The sequence below is a fragment of the Aquarana catesbeiana genome, linkage group LG13 (genome assembly GCF_042186555.1).
Source record: "Aquarana catesbeiana isolate 2022-GZ linkage group LG13, ASM4218655v1, whole genome shotgun sequence".
NCBI lineage: Eukaryota > Metazoa > Chordata > Amphibia > Anura > Ranidae > Aquarana > Aquarana catesbeiana.
Window position 1 is genome coordinate 199,071,236 of NC_133336.1, and position 19,752 is coordinate 199,090,987.

The 19,752-nt window shown below is 44.9% G+C and overlaps 1 protein-coding gene across 1 annotated transcript in view; it reads right to left on the reverse strand.

Annotated features, from left to right (window-relative positions):
• The window catches only part of LOC141117607 (uncharacterized), a 116,185-nt gene that overhangs the window by 88,080 nt on the left and 8,353 nt on the right, over window positions 1–19,752 (reverse strand). The window contains exon 2 of the mRNA XM_073610540.1: window positions 5,004–5,074. Within this exon, the coding sequence (XP_073466641.1) occupies window positions 5,004–5,052 (49 nt within the window). The 5' untranslated portion in view covers window positions 5,053–5,074. The remainder of the gene's footprint in view (window positions 1–5,003; window positions 5,075–19,752) is intronic.

Genomic DNA, 19,752 nt, shown 5'->3' on the forward strand with positions numbered 1-19,752 from the left:
TGTGGCCTTTCTTGTGCATCATCTTTAGAAGAGGCTTCCTTCTGGGATGACAGCCATGCAGACTAATTTGATGCAGTGTGTGACGTATGGTCTGAGCACTGACAGGCTGACCCCCCACCCCTTCAACCGCTGCAACAATGCTGGCAGCACTCCTACGTCTATCGCCCAAAGACAACCTCTGTATATGACACTGAGCACGTGCACTCAACTTCTTTGGTCGACCATGGCGAGGCCTGTTCTGAGTGGAACCTGTCCTGTTAAACCCCTGTATGGTCTTGGCCACCATGCTGCAGCTCAGTTTCAGGGTCTTGGCAATCTTCTTATAACCTATACCATCTTTATGTAGAGCAACAATTCTTTTTTTCAGATCCTCAGAAAGTTCTTTGCCATGAGGTGCCATGTTGAACTTCCAGTGAGCAGTATGAGAGAGTGAGAGTGATAACACCAAATTTAACACACCTGCTCCCCATATACACCTGGGACCTTGTAACACTAATGAGTCACATGACATCGGGGAGGGAAAATCGCTAATTGGGCCAAATTTGGACATTTTCACTTAGGGGTGTACTCACTTTTGTTGCCAGCGATTTAGACATTAGTGTTGAGTTATTTTGAGGGGACAGCAAATTTACACTGTTATACAATCTGTACACTCACTACTTTACATTGTAACAAAGTGTCATTTCTTCAGTGTTGTCACATGAAAATATATAGTAAAATATTTACAAAAATGCGAGGGGTGTATTCACTTTTGTGAGATACTGTATGTCTCAAATTTGCGGAGGTATTAAGTTTGCACCAAAAAAGGGTCTCAACAAATTTGAGAAGCCTATTTATAGCAGAGGTCAATGCCATCAGTACATTGCCAACTTTGCAGATCCAGGTGATCTGCATGTCTCCGCCAATAATTAGAAATGTAATTTGCTATTTTATCATGCGAGGTAAAGAGATTTAACAAAAAAGCATTATGCTTCCATGGTGCTCTTGGCAAGGTTGTGACAGGTTTAACATTTAAATGGACTAAGAGAGGGGAGTGATCTAAGATACCTCTAATCAAGTATTGTATATCCTCTATAAGATGGGAGGCTGAAGGCGTGCACAGGCACAAATCAATCCTTTAGAGTGATAAGTGGGTTTTGGAGAAGCACGAGAATTGCTTTTGCTGTGGGTTTCAGAATCCCCAGGGATCTAACCAACCCACCTCCCCTAGAAATTTCAGTAAAGTAGATCTAGTATGCTGAAGACCCATGATGTGGGGGATGTTTGTCAAGAGCAGGGTTTAATGCCGCGTACACACGACCGGACTTTCCGGCAGAAAAGGTCCGACGGAACGAATCCGTCGGACATTCCGATCGTGTGTGGGCTTCATCGGATCTTTTCTGTCGAAAAATATGACAGACCTTAGAAATAGAACATGTTTCAAATCTTTCTGACGAACTTCATGCCTATCGAAAAAAACGTTCGTCTGTATGCTAGTCCGACGGACCCAAAACGACGCAAGGGCAGCTATTGGCTACTGGCTATTGAACTTCCTTTTCTAGTCCGGTCGTACGTCATCACGTTCGAAACTATCGGACTTTGGTGGGATCGTGTGTAGGCACGTTCGTTTCGTCGGAACTCTGTAGAAAAGTCCTTCGGAGTTCATTCAGACGAGAAGTCCGCTCGTGTGTACGCGGCATTAGAGACCGTTACATTTCAACTGGAAAAGTCTACATAACAGAAACACATCTCTTCCCTCCAAGTCAATCACTTTATCAAATAATTGAAAATTCAGGGATAGGTGAATCAGGACACTCACCCCCCTGAATAGGAGGTATGTGTAGAATGATACGCCCATCCCACCCAAGCAAAGTTCATACATGACAGAGTCTCCGGTGTCAGTTGGGTTTCTTGTAAAGCGCACACTGCGGGAAGGGGTTTCCGGAGGGCAGTGGACTCGATGGTACGCTTAAGGGAGTCATTAATGCCTCTAATATTCCATGAAACAATAGGAGCAGTGGTCATCATGAGTTTTCAAGAATAATGGCACTGTTAATAAGCATCCTGGGCCATGCATAATACTATCCAGGGATGCACCAGTTTGCCCGAACAAAAGGGTTTTGGGGGGCTTTGCATAGTCTAGGATACATTGAGCCTGGCCTCTTGCTAGCACCAGTAGTTTGGCGGGATACAAGATGGCGTAATAGGCCTGGAGTTGCTGGAGCCTTTTTTTTTACTTCCACAAATTTAGCTCTGCTGCGCTGTACTTCTGCTGAGAAGTCATGGTAGAAAGAGATTTTAATGCTATTAACCTGGTTACTGCGGTGCTCCTTGGGCCGGGGAAAGATAATCTCCTTGTCTTTAAAGTTGTGGAGTTTGGCCAGGAGGGAACGGGGTGGATGTCCCAGTGGAAGGGGTCTTGGAGGAACGTGCTTGCTCCACAGAGTTAAAGGGCGTGAACACCTCCTTACCAAATATCTCGACCAGCCATTTCTCCACAAAATCCGTGAGGTTCCTTTCCTCTGTCTTTTCCAGGAGCCTGACAATGCAGACGTTGTTCCGCCTTAGGCGGTTTTCAAAGACCTTGTTTTTGAGTTCATTGGCCATTGCAATTTGTGCGGTAGACTGTGTATCTCTGAAGAGCGGGGCTATCTTATCTTCCACATCACTGACGTGGCCCTCCACCGCAATGGTGCGTTCCCTGATCTTTTGCAAATTTGCGGAGCAGCCCTATCTCCTCTTTCAAGCCTCCAAAGTGTTCCTGAAGTGTATTCACAGATGCTGTGCACTTGTGGACTGCCCTAAGTATTTCAGCTAAAGTTGGCTGTGCAGCATCATCCTCACCATTCTCCTTCTCTGACTCTGCAAAGACCTGATCCGTTTCAGCCATGAGGCCCTGTGTGGATGGCTCCTCTGCCTGCTCAGTGTGAAGGATAGCAGGAGTAGCTTCTAAGTCCTTATCCTCTGACTCAGCATGCTGCTTTTGTGAGCTTATGGGGACACTTGTGGTGCCGTGGATGTGAGCTGTTCCGGATCCAAAACGAGCCGTTATGCCGACTGGGAGAAGGATCTTTGCAGGATTACTGAAGGGAGCTCTGTGAGACATGTCCCCTCACCTGCCGCTCTTGGCCACGCCCTCAATTTTTATGTTTTTTATTTTTAATACATTTGCAAAAATTCAAACAAACTTCTTGACTGTTGTCATTATGCGGTATTGTTTGTAGAATTTTGAGGAAAATTATGAATTTAGTCCATTTTGGAATAAGGCTGTAACATAACAAAATGTGTAAAAAGTGAAGCGCTGTGAATACTTTCCGGATGCACTGTATGCCTTGCAGCTCTAGGGTTACCAGTTTAAATGCCAACCAGGACACTCCCTGCATGTCCTCCTTGTGCTTTCATGGATTTCCTGCAGGTACCCAAGTTTCCTCCCATACTCCAAAGACATGCTGGTAGGTTAATTTGTTCCTGTCTAAATTGGCCTTGGTATGTGTATGCTTGTGCCTGAGATAAGGATCTTAGATTGTAAGCTCCTTGAGTGCAGGGGCTGATGTGAATGTATAGTATATAAAGCTTTTTATAAATAGTTGGCTCTATATACAGTAAATGCCTGTAATACAGCCATTCTCAACCAGGGTTCTGTTAAACTCTTATGGTTCCTCAAGAGGTTTCTAGGGGTTCCTTGAGCTGTAGCTGATTGACCTCCCATTTGATGGAGGCTGCATAGTTCCAGTCAGCAGTGTGACACCAATGATCTTTATAGCTATGGTTAAGGAGACATTCTAAAGACCACTGTAAGGGAGGAATTCTTCCCCCTGCTACTAACAATTTAAGATACATTCTTCCCACTGACCACCACCATAAGGGACATTCTTCCCACTGACCGCCAATGTAAAAAACATTCTTCCCACTGACCACCAATGTAAGGAACATTCTTCCCACTGATCACCAATGTAAGGAGCATTCTTCCCACTGATCACCAATGTAAGGAACATTCTTCTCACTGACCACCAATGTAAGGAACATTCTTCTCACTGACCACCAATGTAAGGAACATTCCTCCTGCTGTGACCACCAATGTAAGGAGCATTCTTCCCACTGACCACCAATGTAAAAAACATTCTTCCCACTGACCACCAATGTAAGGAACATTCTTCCCACTGATCACCAATGTAAGGAGCATTCTTCCCACTGATCACCAATGTAAGGAGCATTCTTCCCACTGACCACCAATGTAAGGAACATTCTTCTCACTGACCACCAATGTAAGGAACATTCTTCCTGCTGTGACCACCAATGTAAGGAGCATTCTTCCCACTGACCGCCTATGTAAGAAATATTCCTCCTGCTGTGACCACCAATGTAAGGAGCATTCTTCCCACTGACCACCAATGTAAAGAACGTTCTTCCCACAGTGTCCTCCAATGTAAGGAGCGTTCTTCCCAATGACCACCTACATAAGGGGCATTTTTCCCACTGACCCTTAATTAAATTGGTTTTAGCGAGGGTTCCCTAAGATCTGAAAGTTATTTCAAGGGTTCCTTTAATGTAAAAAGGTTAAGAAAGCCTGCTGTATTAAAATAAAAGCTACCAATTCTAGCCAACAGCCATGGTGTGACACCCCCATTACTAGTTTGAGGACAGGCCTGGAAGCCATACAACAGAAATGTGGCCAATGGAATGCTGCAGAGCTATAAGAAGGCAGTCGAATAATCTCATATTATAATAAAGCAGAGGTACCCTTTAAGTAAGGATGCACTCCTGCAATAGGTATTTGGTCTGTTATCAGTTTTGAAAGTGAACCTGCAAACTGTATGGCGAGAGTTGGCCATGCAATGAGATATTTGACTGTCTGCAACTGGGATCTGTATTTTAACATTTATTGGGGAATGATGTCGTAAGTAAAACCATAATGACGCTTTATACCAGGAATGGGCAAAAAAGATAACTGCATTTGAAGTCACAGATGCATTTTTTTTCAGAAATGAGAGATACAGAGGGATGAATAAAGTAACCTAACTTACCATTTATGCAGCTCAGAAAACATATCGGGGCAAAACATACACACTTCATAGTATCCGTTGGTACCACAGCTCTAAAACAGAAAAAGTAACTATATAATTATTATATATAGAAAATAATATTATTTTTATTATTATTATTATTATTATTAATATTATTATTCAGGATTTATATGGCGCCAACAGTTTGCTCAGCGCTTTACAAAATGGCGGCAGACATTACAGTTACAATGCAATTTGGTACAAGAGGAATCAGAGGGCCCAGCTCGTTAGAGCTTACAATCTAAAAGGGAGGGTCAAGTGATACAAAAGGTAATAACTGTGGGGGATGAGCTGATGGAGAAAGTAAAAACACAGTGTATTCGTTAGAAGCAGGATAGGCTTCTTTAAACTGGCTTTCAGGGATTATCTAAAGATGAATAGATTAGGAGACAGTCAGACAGATTGGGTTAAGGAGTTCCAAAGGATTAGAGACGCTCAGGAGAAATCCTGGAAGTGCACTTAAAAGGAGGTGACAAGGGAGCTAGAGAGCAGGAGTTCTTGGGAGGACCAAAGTGAGCGATTTGGATGATATTTTGACACCATGTTAGTGATGTAGCTGAGAACAGAGTTGTGGATGGCTTTGTAAGTTCTTGTTAGTACTTTGAATTTTATTCGTTGGGTGAGTAGAAGCCAGTGGAGGGATTGGCAGAGAGGGGTACTAGTCACTGAACGTTTGGTAGGGTGGATAAGTCTGGCAGCAGCATTCATGATGGACTGAAGGGGGGATAGCCTATGTTAAAGTAATCTAATGAGGGAGATAACCAGTACATGAATTAGAAGCTTTGAGCTGTCATTGATTAGGAAGGAGCATATTCTGGAGATGTTGCAGGGTTTGAGGTGGCAGCTTCTCCTTCGTGCAAGAGAAGAGCATGAAGGAGAAGCTGCTGTTATTGCTGGATGATGTGGAGGTTCTGTCCAGAGAATTGATCAAACTTTTGGCACTGTCGCGGAACCAGAAGCTAAATCAGCCTGGGGAAGAAAATCAAGATACGCTTATGGTCGTTCGTGGTGACTGCTGGTATCTACTCCAACTGCAGGAACGTTTGGCTTGTCAGCTACTGGAGGTGTCTGGAGGTTTAAAGGCCCTGGCTGGGTATGAGCCAAAAGCTTTGACAGCATGTTCAGCTGGTAAGCCTTCATTTCATTTGGTGGTGGATTCACAATGTCATCTTGATTTTAGAAGACTTCTCACTGGGTGTCCTCAATATTCACTGCTTTTCAGGAAGCACCTTGGAAGAGATTGTTATCTACTTACCATTATTTGTTTATTCCATTGACTTTTATCATTCATTTTTATTTTGCTTTTTCATATATGCATTTTATTTATTTTTGGTTCAATACTAGTTTACTCACCAATTTTTTAAGTACTATTGACGTTATTCACATCACGTGGGTAGCCTTTCACATTTTTACGAAGTTGGTTACGCCATTAGATTGGAACCAACTTTGTTTGTGCCTTTTTTCTCTTTTTGGTTTATTATTTTAGAGACCATGTTTATGGTTTATGGTTTATCCAGTCTGATATGTCTGTTAGTAAATCAGTGATGAATAGAAGAGGGCTAAGGACAGAACCTTGGGGGATCCAACGATAAGAGGAGTAGGGGAGGACTGGAAGTAGATTTGTAAGTGACACTGAAGGTGTGGTTAGATAGGTAAGATGCAAACCAATGGAGAGTACAGTCATGGAAACCAAGGAAGTAGAGTTTCTTGAGAAGGGGGGGGGGGGTGATCAACTGTATCAAAGGCAGCGGAGAGGTCCAAGAGTAAGAGTATGAAATAATGATCATTGGTTTAAGCTGTTAGAAAGTTGTTAGTTTTTAGAGCGCACTTTCTGTGGGTGTTGCGGGTAAAATCCAGACTGAAGGGGATCAAGAAGGTTATTCTCAATGAGGTGGCAGCTCAGCCAGTTGTAGACTAGACGTTCAAGGAGTTTGGAGGCGAAAGGGAGTAAGGAGATGGGTCTTAGGTTGTTAAGATTGGTGGGGTTCAGTGAGACCTTTTTTAAGTATGGAGTTGACTAGTGCATGTTTTAGAGGATTGGGGAAGATGCCAGTAGAAAGGGAGAGATTGAAGATATACGTTAAAGAATGTAGGACAGAGCCACAGGGTGACTCTAGTATTTGCGAGGGAACGGGGTCCATGGGGCAGGTGGTTAGGTGGGTGTTAGAAAAAGTTTAAACGAGAGAAGTTATTTGGGTTAAACAAGGGAAGTATTGTAAGGTGAGGGAGATATCTGTACTGTGGAGATCTTGTCACAAATTGAATCAATCTTATTTTTTAAGTGATTAGCAATCTCCTGGGCAGTGAGTAAGTTAGTAGGTGAAGGTAAAGAAGGAGGAAGTAGAGAGTTAAAGGTAGAAAAAAGTTGATGGGGACTGCATGAGAGGGTGTTAATGATAAAATAGGTGTGATAAAATAGTTCTGTTTGGCAGTGTGGAGGCAGGAATTGTATTTTTGGTGGGCAGATTGATATTGGTTGAAGTCTTGCTGGGACTTATGCCCCATACACACGGTCGGATTTCCCGACGGAAAATGTGTGATAGGACCTTGTTGTCGGAAATTCCGACCGTGTGTAGGCTCCATCACACATTTTCCATTGGAATTTCCGAAACACAAAGTTTGAGAGCTTGCTATAAAATTTTCCGACAACAAAATCCGTTGTCGGAAATTCCAATCGTGTGTGCACAAATCCGAAAGGCAAAGTGCCACGCATGCTCAGAATAAATAAAGAGATGAAAGCTATTGGCCACTGCCCCGTTTATAGTCCCGACGTACGTGTTTTACGTCACCGCGTTTAGAACGATTGGATTTTCCGACAACTTTGTGTGACCGTGTGTATGCAAGACAAGTTTGAGCCAACATCCGTCGGAAAAAATCCTAGGATTTTGTTGTCAGAATGTCCGAACAAAGTCCGACCGTGTGTACGGGGCATTAGTCTTATGGCACAGACACTCAAGAGCGTGGCTACATTTTTTAAGGCTTCTGGTATTGTCTGTTTGACAGGGTTGTAGCAGTTGGGGCCTAGTACTGTGTGTAGTGAGGGGGGTCAATGTGTCCAGGGGGGATGACAGTGAACTGTTGTAGACAGAAGTGGTCAGGTTGGGGCAGGGCAGGGTTGAGATTTTTTCATAGAGATGATCTGTTGCAGAAAAAAGAAGGGAAGGGTTAAGATGGCAAAGGTTTCTACAGGTAACAGTTAATTATTTGCAAGGCAAGGCAGAGGAAGACAATGAGGGAGGGAAGCTAATAAAGTAGTAATCAGAGTGAGGAAAAGGAATGTTGGAGAGGTTGCAAGGAGTGCGTACAGTAGGTAGGAGAATATGAGATCAAGGCAGTTGCCATCAGAGTGAGTAGATGTGTGTGTCCATTGTTTTAGGTTACAAGAGGAGGTTAGGCTCAGAAGTTTAGAAGTAGCAGGAGCATTGGTGTGCGCAGCCTATTGCATTAGGGTGTGCACCCCAAACAGAAGCTCAAACACACATGATTTTATATATATAGATATATAGTATATATTTCACAAAGACACACAGAACTCTGTGTACATAGGAATAGTGATCTGGTCCTTTCTTGTCCCTGAAAAGCAGGGAGAAAAAACAGCCAGATTAGTAAGTAAAAGCAGCACACTTTTTCACATCATTGGACACACAGTTAACCCCTTGATGTTAACCTTTTCCCAGCCAGTGTCATTAGTACAGTATTATCACTGTATTAGTGTCACTAGTGACATCAGTGTCAGTTCGTGACCCTGCCAGCCAGAGTCAATTAGTACCAGATTGCCCACAGAGGGGCACAGTGCCCCCTGACATCAGAGCATGGCACAGTGCCCCCTGACATCAGAGCATGGCACAGTGCCCCCTGACATCAGAGCATGGCACAGTGCCCCCTGACATCAGAACATGGCACAGTGCCCCCTGACATCAGAGCATGGCACAGTGCCCCCTGACATCAGAGCATGGCACAGTGGCCCCTGACATCAGAGCATGGCACAGTGCCCCCTGACATCAGAGCATGGCACAGTGCCCCCTGACATCAGAACATGGCACAGTGCCCCCTGACATCAGAGCATGGCACAGTGCCCCCTGACATCAGAACATGGCACAGTGCCCCCTGACATCAGAGCATGGCACAGTGGCCCCTGACATCAGAGCATGGCACAGTGGCCCCTGACATCAGAGCATGGCACAGTGGCCCCTGACATCAGAGCATGGCACAGTGGCCCCTGACATCAGAGCATGGCACAGTGGCCCCTGACATCAGAGCATGGCACAGTGGCCCCTGACATCAGAGCATGGCACAGTGCCCCCTGACATCAGAGCATGGCACAGTGCCCCCTGACATCAGAGCATGGCACATTCCCCCGACATCAGAGCATGGCACAGTGACCCCTTACATCAGAGCATGGCACAATGCACCCTGACATCACATCAGAGCATGGCACAGTGCCCCCTGACATCAGAGCATGGCACAGTGCCCCTTACATAACAGTTAAGTCATCCCTATGTGCTAGCTGGGCAAGAAATCAACTTGGCAGCTTCTGGAGGAAGGGGGGGAGGCAGATGGGGGAGAGATGAGGGACTGCTCATTCACCTGGCTGGTATCTGTAGGATCACACAGGACAATCAGTGTAGCAGCCCCCACAGATCTGCCAGCTGCTGTACATAAACTCCCCCTCCCACACATCTCCATTCTCAGACACAGGCTGCACACAAGGATTGCAGTGTGGGCGGGGCAGACAGAGGGGATGGGGGTGGGAGGAGCCAGAGAGGATCGAGTCCTCTCTCCTCTCCTGATCGTGCGGTGTGGGGGGGGGGATTTCTGCTAGCAAGAGCATTGTAAATGAAGTGAAATCTCCCCTCCTAGATTCGCCCATGCTCCCCACTACATGCTAGAGCTGCACAATTCTGGCTAAAATGAGAATCACGATTTTTTTGCTTAGAATCACGATTCTCTCACGATTCTCGTGGCGTAACATCATCTTTCACATTAAAAAAAAAAAAAAATTGGGCTAACTTTACTGTTTCATTTTTTTTTTTTTTTTATTCATTTAAGTGTATTTTTTCCCAAAAAATTGCGTTTGAAAGACCGCTGGGCAAATACAGTGTGACATAAAATATTGCAGCAATTGACATTTTATTCCCTAGGGTCTCTGCTAAAATATATGTAATGTTTGGGGGTTCCAAGTAATTTTCTAGCAAAAAATATTGATTTTAACTTAATAAACAAGTGTCAGAAAAAGATTTAGACTAAGTGGTTAAACTTCCTGCATTTACATGTTGTTAAAAAACTTGACAGATTGCCTGGATTTTTTCTCTTTTACACACAGAAGTTTCCCTTTGAACTAAGAAGCAAGAGTTAGTTACAATGTTTCATTTTAAAAACTTGGCAGACTGCCCTGATGTTTTCTTTTGACAGCTGAGTGAGCAGATAAGTCTCTCCACTTGTTATATGAAAGATTCGGCAAACTCTGCAAGTTAAATCGAGATCACGATTTTTTAACGATTAATTGTGCAGCTCTACTACATGCTGCTTACCTCCTATCCTACGACAGCAGAAGAAGCACTGAAGGGCAGGTGGAGTGCAGCTGTATCATTCCGCCGCCTACAGTAAGAGATCACTTGCCGAAACTATAGAGGTAGCATCGGGAAATGCAGCCAGCTGTCAGCTTACTCCGCGGCTGCATTTCTCATAGGGCGAGTCTAGGAGTATACATACCAATCAAAATTGTCTCACTGGCAGCACTGTCACTGCCAGTGAGTGTACATTAGCAAACCCAGCAGTTTAACCAGAAAAAGCCCTGGCTGGCACAGGGGGATTAGAGTGTGCCCAGGCACACCCGGCACACCCCGTGCGCACGCCTATGTTTAGAATCTTTGAATATCTAGCCTGTGTCTTGTACTATAAGATTAACCACTTCAGCTCCGGAACAATTTACCCCCTTCCTGACCAGAGCACTTTTTGCGATTCGGCACTGCGTTGCTTTAACTGACAATTGCGCGGTCGTGCGACGTGGCTCCGAAACAAAATTGACGTCCTTTTTTTCCCACAAATAGAGCTTTCTTTTGGTGGTATTTGATCACCCCTGCGGTTTTTATTTTTTGCGCTATAAACAAAAATAAAGCGACAATTTTGAAAAAAACGCATTATTTTTTCCTTTTTGCTTTAATAAATATTCCCCACAAATATATAAAAAAACTATTTTTTTCCTCAGTTTAGGCCGATACGTATTCTTCTACTTATTTTTGGTAAAAAAAATCGTAATAAACGATTATTGATCGGTTTGCGCAAAAGTTATAGCGTTTACAAAATAGGGGATAGTTTTCTGGCATTTTTATTAATTATTTTTTTTTTTTAAATGGCGGCGATCAGCGATTTTTATCATGACTGCGACATTATGGCGGACACATCGGACATTTTTGACACATTTTTGGGACCATTGTCATTTATACAGCGATCAGTGCTAAAAAAAAATGCACTGATTACTGTGTAAATGACACTGGCAGTAAAGGGGTTAACCACTAGGGGGCGGGGAGGGGTTAAGTATGTCCTAAGGAATGTTTCTAACTGTAGGGGGGTTGGGCTGTGTGTGTGACGTCACTTATCTCTGCTTAGAAGAGAGGTAGCAGAGATCCAGTGACACTGTCACTAGGCAGAACGGGGAGATGCTTGTTTACATTACATTCTTCCTCCCCGTGAGGGACCCATGACTCGACTCACAGAGCTTGCCACACCTAACAGCTCATCCCCCACAGTTATTACCTTTTATATCTCTTGACCCTCCCTATTAGATTGTAAGTTCTAATGAGCAGGGCCCTCTGATTCCTACTGTAAATTGTATTGTAATTGTACTGTTTGTCCTTATGTTGTAAAGCACTGAGTAAACTGTTTGCACTATATAAATCCTGTAAAATAATAATGCTGATATCCTGCTGCTTCTTTACAGCCTGTCCCTGCCCACATGTAATGGGCTGGACATACTTTCTAATCATTGCTGGCTGCCATTGCTTTTTTTTTATTTAACAAGCCATTTTTTTTAAATGGTGACAGTAGTGGTATTCCACAATAATTGGTAAGGTTTATTATCCCCAATTAAAACTGCTCTGTTCCTGGCCAGTTTTACACTGCTGAATCCTCTGTAGGATCATACTTCCTGTAAAAAAAGACCCAGACTGTGCTCTTTTTTTCTCTAGAAAATGGGGCACAGACTACTGCTATTTAAAATTGTCCTCCGAGCAGTGGCTCAGCTCAGGTGCCCTCATAGCAAGCTGCTTGCTGTGGGGGGTACTCGGCAGGAGGGAGGGGCCAGGAGCGCCAGAAAGGGACCCGAGAAGAGGAGGATTTAGGTTGCTCTGTGCAAAACCACTACACAGAGCAGGTAAGCATACCATGTTTATTTTTTTTAACCACTTGATCTCCGCGCTATAGCTGAATGACGGCCATAGCGCAGACCTCAATTTCCAGGAGGCTGTCATAGGACGTCCTCCCCTGTGCACGTGCCCCCTGCAGGGCGCGCAGTGCGCGCGCTGTGATCGGAGACTCGGGTGATCACAGATCCAAGTAAGGGGCCGATCCCGGCCCCTTACCATGTGATCAGCTGTCAGCCAATGACAGCTGATCACATGATGTAAACAAAAGCTCGGTAATCTTTTTTTTTCCTCCTCACACTAATAGCGTGAGGAGAAAAAAAAGCCGATCACTGGCTTAAGTTAAAGGGATATCGGTCCCGAAGAGGAAGGAGGCACATCTGCCTCATATGTGCCCACCAGTACCCCCTGCCAGTGCCCACAAGTGCCACCTGTCAATGCCCATGAGTGCCACCTATCAATGCTTACAAGTGCCACCTATCAATGCCCACAAGTGCCACCTATCAATGCCCACCAGTGGTGCCAATCAGTGCCACCTAGCAGTGCTGCCATCAGTGTAAGCAATCAGTGCCCATTATTGCCACCCATCAGTGCCCATTATTGCCACCCATCAGTGCCTATCACTGCCACCTATCGGTGCCCATCAATGTCGCCTCATCAGCGTACAATCAGCGCAATTGTCATTCAAAGTGCGACAGTGCTGAAAGCTGAAAATTGGTCTGGACAGGAGGGGTGTTTAAGTGCCCAGGAGGCAAGCGGTTAAACAAAAAATCAAGAATTTAATATCACTTTAAGCCATTTAGGCATAACCAGGGCAACTGTTGTATTTTGCGTGCAGGACGTATTTTCAAAACTTTAGGGTTTTTTTTTGCATATCGAGTGATCATATAGAGGGGGTAGGAAGGGGTTAACAGTATCCCAGAGATTAGCTTTAAAACCTAATTTGGTTGTCTCTGCAGTTCAGAAATGGTCTTCTTAACCCATTAGAAGCACATGGTATTGCTTGTAGCCAGCACCTCTTGCAAGGTGAATGTCTGAGAGCTGGCAATCCATGTCTAGCAATGAACCCCTTTTGAATTTGCATAGGGACAAGATGATCTGGAGGCCTAGGACTTACTTTTTCCCAGTTTGCATTGTAGTCCCTGCCTGAGTTTGCTTCACCATGGCAAGGATGGCCTTACTCCACATGCAGAACCTCTGCCTCTCACTTTAGGCCTGCCTGACCTTTTCTAATAAAGGGGATTGCTTAAAGGTAATGGGAGCTATGGCAATAGTGGGGACAAATGTGTGGCGCCTTGTTGCACTCTATTTTATTGCACAAGTTGAAATTAATTACATTGGGGTGCTGCTGTATTCAAGCCAAGTTACATGTACTGTAGAAATTAGAAAATCAATTACATGTCTAAAATACTGTATGTCATGTACATCCCTTTTTTGGGGACAGATATCGTTGTTATGGCAGCAGCTAGCTACAAGATAAAAGTGGTCTCTGCAGCGGATTTGCCGCAAGATCACTTTTATCGGTGGCGGGAGAGGGGCCCCCCTCCCACCGCAATCCGGTGCCCTCCGCCGCTTACCGGAGCCGTCGGCAGCGGCGGAGGCGATCGCATCTGTCCCTTTGCTGGGTATGGACATGAGTGAGGGGAAGATGGCCCCCACCCGTCTCCATACCATAGCAGGGCGGAAGCAACGTCAAAACTTCACTTCCGCCCATACGTCTTAAAGGCACATTTTTCTGTTGTCATTTTTTTAAATGACAATTTTTTTTTTTTTTATTGCATTTAAGTCCAAATATGAGATCTGAAGACTTTTTGACCTCAGATCTCATATTTAAGAGGTCCTGTCATGCTTTTTTCTATTACAAGGGATGTTTACATTCCTTGTAATAGGAATAAAAGTGACCCAATTTATTATTTTTTTTTAAAACTGTGTAAATATAAATAAAATCAAGTAAAATTAATAAGAAAAAAAAATGTTTTAAAGCGCCCCGTCCCGACGAGCTCGCACGCAGAAGCGAATGCACACGTGAGTAGCGCCCGCATTTGAAAACGGTGGTCAAACCACACATGTGAGGTATCACAGCGAGTGAGAGCAATAATTCTAGCCTTAGACCTCCTCTGTAACGTAAAACATGCAACCTGTAGAATTTTTTAAACGTCGCCTATAGAGATTTTTGCAGGTAAAAGTTTGACGCCATTCCACAAGCAGGCGCAATTTTGAAGTGTGACATGTTGGGTATCAATTTACTCGGCGTAACATTATTTTTCACAATATGTAAAAAAATTGGGCTAACTTTACTGTTGTCTTATTTTTTTATTCAAAAAAGTGAATTTTTTTCCCAAAAAAGTGCGCTTGTAAGATCGCTGCGCAAATACGGTGTCAAAAAAAGGATTGCAACGACCGCCATTTTATTCTCTAGGGTGTTAGAGAAAAAAACAATATATAATGTTTGGGGTTCTAAGTAATTTTCTAGAAAAAAAAAAACTGTTTTAACCACTTGAGCCCCGGACCATTATGCTGCCTAAGGGCCAGAGGTCTTTTTCCAATTTGGCACTGCGTCGATTTAACTGCTAATTGCGCGGTCATGCAATGCTGTACCCAAACGAAATTTGCGTTCTTTTCTTCCCACAAATAGAGCTTTCTTTTGATGGTATTTGATCACCTCTGCGGTTTTTATTTATTGCGCTATAAACGGAAAAAGACCGAAAATTTTGAAAAAAAAAGATGATATTTTCTACTTTTTGTTATAAAAAAAATCCAATAAACTAAATTTTAGTCATACATTTAGGCCAAAATGTATTCGGCCACATGTCTTTGGTAAAAAAAATGTCAATAAGCGTATATTTATTGGTTTGCGCAAAAGTTATAGCGTCTACAAACTAGGGTACATTTTCTGTAATTTACACAGCTTTTAGTTTATGACTGCCTATGTCATTTCTTGAGGTGCTAAAATGGCAGGGCAGTACAAAACCCCCCCAAATGACCCCATTTTGGAAAGTAGACACCCAAAGGAAATTGCTGAGAGGCATGTTGAACCCATTGAATATTTATTTTTTTTGTCCCAAGTGATTGAATAATGACAAAAAAAAAAAAATATATATATATATTTACAAAAAGTTGTCACTAAATGATATATTGCTCACACAGGCCATGGGCATATGTGGAATTGCACCCCAAAACACATTCAGCTGCTTCTCCTGAGTATGGGGATACCACATGTGTGGGACTTTTTGGGAGCCTAGCCGCGTACGGGGCCCCGAAAACCAATCACCGCCTTCAGGATTTCTAAGGGTGAAAATTTTTGATTTCACTCTTCACTGCCTATCACAGTTTCGGAGGCCATGGAATGCCCAGGTGGCACAAAACCCCCCCAAATGACCCCATTTTGGAAAGTAGACACCCCAAGCTATTTGCTGAGAGGCATGGTGAGTATTTTGCAGCTCTCATTTGTTTTTGAAAATGAAGAAAGACAAGAAAAAACATTTTTTTTCTTCTTTTTTCAATTTTCAAAACTTTGTGACAAAAAGTGAGGTCTGCAAAATACTCACTATACCTCTCAGCAAATAGCTTTGGGTGTCTACTTTCCAAAATGGGGTCATTTGGGGGGGTTTTGTGCCACCTGGGTCTTCCATGGCCTCCGAAACTGTGATAGGCAGTGAAGAGTGAAATCAAAAATGCGATGGCATCTTGGGAGACCCTGTGAAAGTGTGCCTAGTCTGTGCAATGCTGTACCCTACGCTAATACTCAACTAGTGTATGGTAGCGTTCAAAACATTCACCAATGCAAAGACCAGGATTGTCAGGACAGGAGGGACAATAATAGTGGGTGTCACGCCTATATCCGCGCTTGCTGCAGAGACATCTTTTTTGGGGGGGTTCGTTGGGTAGGGGTACTCGGGAGGACATAAAGAAAATGCCTCTCATGCAGCCGACTTCATTTGGTTGGGGATGTGAATGGGGGACGTACGGGCGCTGCAGAAGCGGTGGGTTCCCAATTAGGATTGGCGAATGCAGCAGGAAGGGCATTATGGGCACGACGGGCCTGTGTTTGTCTTCTTGGTGGCAGCGGGACACTACTTGTGCTTGCCACCTCACCAGCTTGAACTGCACTTATGGGACTCGCCACGTCACCAAGTGTTACTGCAGTGCTGGTTTGACTACGACCGGGGTGTACTAGGCCGCTGGCGCTTGCCAGTTCAATAAAAAGCTACCAAAAAAACCGTTAGCGATCGCAGGGATCAGGCCTGACTCTGCAAACGCGGCAGTTATGCGTTAAGTGTTTTGTAAGTGACAGTGATCGATCGATACTGTACTTGGGTGGGCTGAGCTGGGCCGGGCGGAGGGGCAAAACGCAGGTGCTAGCAGGTATCTGGGCTGATCCCGCTAACACTGCGTTTTTGGGAACCCTAAACTGCTGGGGACACTAGTATAGATCTGATCGGATCAGATATTGATCCGTTCAGATACTATACCACTAAGGGAGGCGTATGCTGCGTGCGTGGGTGTTAGCGGTACTGGCGCTAATCTGATGCTGCCTGGGGCGACGCATATCACCGCCGGGCGATCAGGGGGCTAAACCTTTATTTGGTAATAAACGGCGGATGCCCTGACACTATAAAAAATAAACGAACTAACCAGCGTCAACCGTAACACTTATACGGTGATCAGTGGTGAAAGGGTTAACTAGGGGGCAATCAAGGGGTTAAAACATTTATTCGGTAGTATATGGGGGTCCCTGTCGCTATAAAACACTGACGGCGAACCTAAATATTTACGTCCCTAACTAGCGTCACCAGCGACACTAATACAGCGATCAGAAAAATGATCGCTTAGCGACACTGGTGACGGGGGGTGATCAAGGGGTTAAAACTTTATTAGGGGGGGTTAGGGGGGTACCCTAAACCTAAAGGGGGCTAACAGTAACTGTCCTAACACTGTAACTGTCACAAACTGACACCAATACAGTAATCAGAAAAAAAAAAAAAAAAACCTGCTTGGTGTCAGTTTGTGACAGGGGGGGGGGGTGATTGGGGGGTGATCGGGGGGGCGATCGGGGGGGGATCGGGGTGTTTTGTGTGCCTGGCATGTTCTACTGTGTGTGTAGTGTTGGTGCACTCACAGTGATGTCTTCTCTCCTCGGCGCTGGAACGGAAACTACCGAGCCGAGGAGAGATGACATCATTTCCTTTGCTGCTGTTTAGCATACAGCAGCAAAGGAATGTTTCCATTGGCCGGCGGCGATCGCGAGGGGGGGGCCACGAACGGATGGCCTCCCCCTCACCTCCAATCGCCGGGGAACAAAAGACGACCGCCTCGGGCTCCGATCGGACCCCCCACCCGCGGAAGGCAAATCACGTACATGTACGTGATTTTGCCTGTCCGTGCCACCTTGCCGACGTACATCGGCGTGAGGCGGTCGTCAAGTGGTTAAGCATGTAAACACCAAAATCTCAAAACGAGGCTGGTCCTTAAGTGGTTAGACATAATTGTTTAATATGAACACAATTTAGGCTATTAAGCCCTAAATATAACAGCATGGGTCTACCTTATTTTGTCAGGATCATAAAAAGATAGTGGATTTCCATTGAAACTTGAGGGCTGCTAATTGGATAAACTTTGAGCCCGGGTTCACACCTATGCGAATTAGATGCGACTTACACCGCATCTAATTCACAGGACATTTTAAAATACATTCATATGAATGCATCTGGTTCACATATGTGCGTTGCATTCGCACTGCGCATTGCACAAAAAACGTGTGCGTTTTTTGGGCATTGCGGTGCGAACTACAAGCCTATTATCTCCTATGGGAACGCATCTGATTCACAGATGCATTGCGTTCTGAACAAGGATTTTCTACTTCTCCTCACTACACCCCCCCTCCCTCCCCCTCTCCCTGCTCACTGATCCTGAGCTAAAACGCAATGATTCCTTTGAACAGGAGATTTTTATCTCCCCAGTGAAACCTGAGCTTCAATTCGCACCGCACATGTGTGAAACCGGGCTTAAACCGGACAACCCCAAATAGTTTGTCATCTTAGCGCACCCTGTTTTAAAGCTGAACTCGGGGGGGCAAAAAACCTTCATTCTTGCAGTGAGTCCCCTCCTCACTCCAAGGGTTAATTGTTAATTTTGCTTAGGGGATAATGCATAAGACATACTTTATTTTTCACTCCCCTGGCAGCCGGTGTAGTGACACATATGGCGACCCATCACATTTGGCTACCCGCTGGAGTGTGCATGCGCGACGCAGCCATATGCGTTCCAACACTGTGGCGATCTGCGCTTGCGCAGAATTTTGTGGCCACACCCCTGAGTTCATGCCCCAGCATCCAAGTGGACATAGAGTTAGATTATAATTATGCCAAGTGAAGCGAGGCCGTGCCTGAAGCGTGGTGAGTGAAGCGAGACCGCGAGGGGCCCTGTCTTACAACAGTGTTGGATCGCATAAGGCGGCGTCGTGCATGTGCAGTCCAGCGGGTATACAAATGTGATGGGTCACCGAATGTGTCGTGACACCGGCATATTCCTCCTCTGTCCGACGCTCAGGATGTGAGGTGGCTCTCAGTGTCCTCCCATACAATGCAATACTGCTGGTGGGGCAGATGTGCAGGGTAGTACAGTGGTGGGGCAGATGAGCAGGGTAGTACAGTGGTGGGGCAGATACATTGTACAAGATGATGTCAGAGAGCTGTGACTGGCCAGGCAGCGAAGGGAAGAGGTTTCAGGGGACCAGTGGTATGAAAAGGAGTAAGCCTGCAGGAGTGATGCATAAGCGAGGTACCGTATATACTCGAGTATAAGTCGTTCCGAGTATAAGTCGAGGCCCTAATTTACCATAAAAAAAATGGGAAAAACTTATTGACCCGAGTATAAGACGAGGGTGAGAAATGCACAGCTGCTGTAAGGGGAAAAGAGGGTCAACAATGCCCATTTGCAGCATCACTGTGCCCATTTGCATGCCTCACTGTGCCCATTTGCAGCCATAGGTCCCCTGAACTTCAAACTCGGTAGTTAAGGGTTCCTAGATGCCCCCTAGCTGCAGCTAAAATTTGGGGTCTCTGAACCCAAAGGGTCCCGAAATGACATTGCTGCAGATGGACACAGTTGACCGAATTTGGGGCCCCGTATTTCGGGGCCACTTAGTGCTAAGAACCCCAAGTTTGGTGTGCAAACCCAGTGGAACTAGCACCATAAATCTTCCAAAGCTGGGGTTTCTAGCATCAAGTGGCCCCGAGATACAGGGTCCCAAAAATCAGTTCAGAAAATGTCAAGCACTTTTCTGCAGTAGAGAATGACATTTACTGAACCGGATTTGGGGCCCCGTATCTCAGGGTCACTTGGTGCTA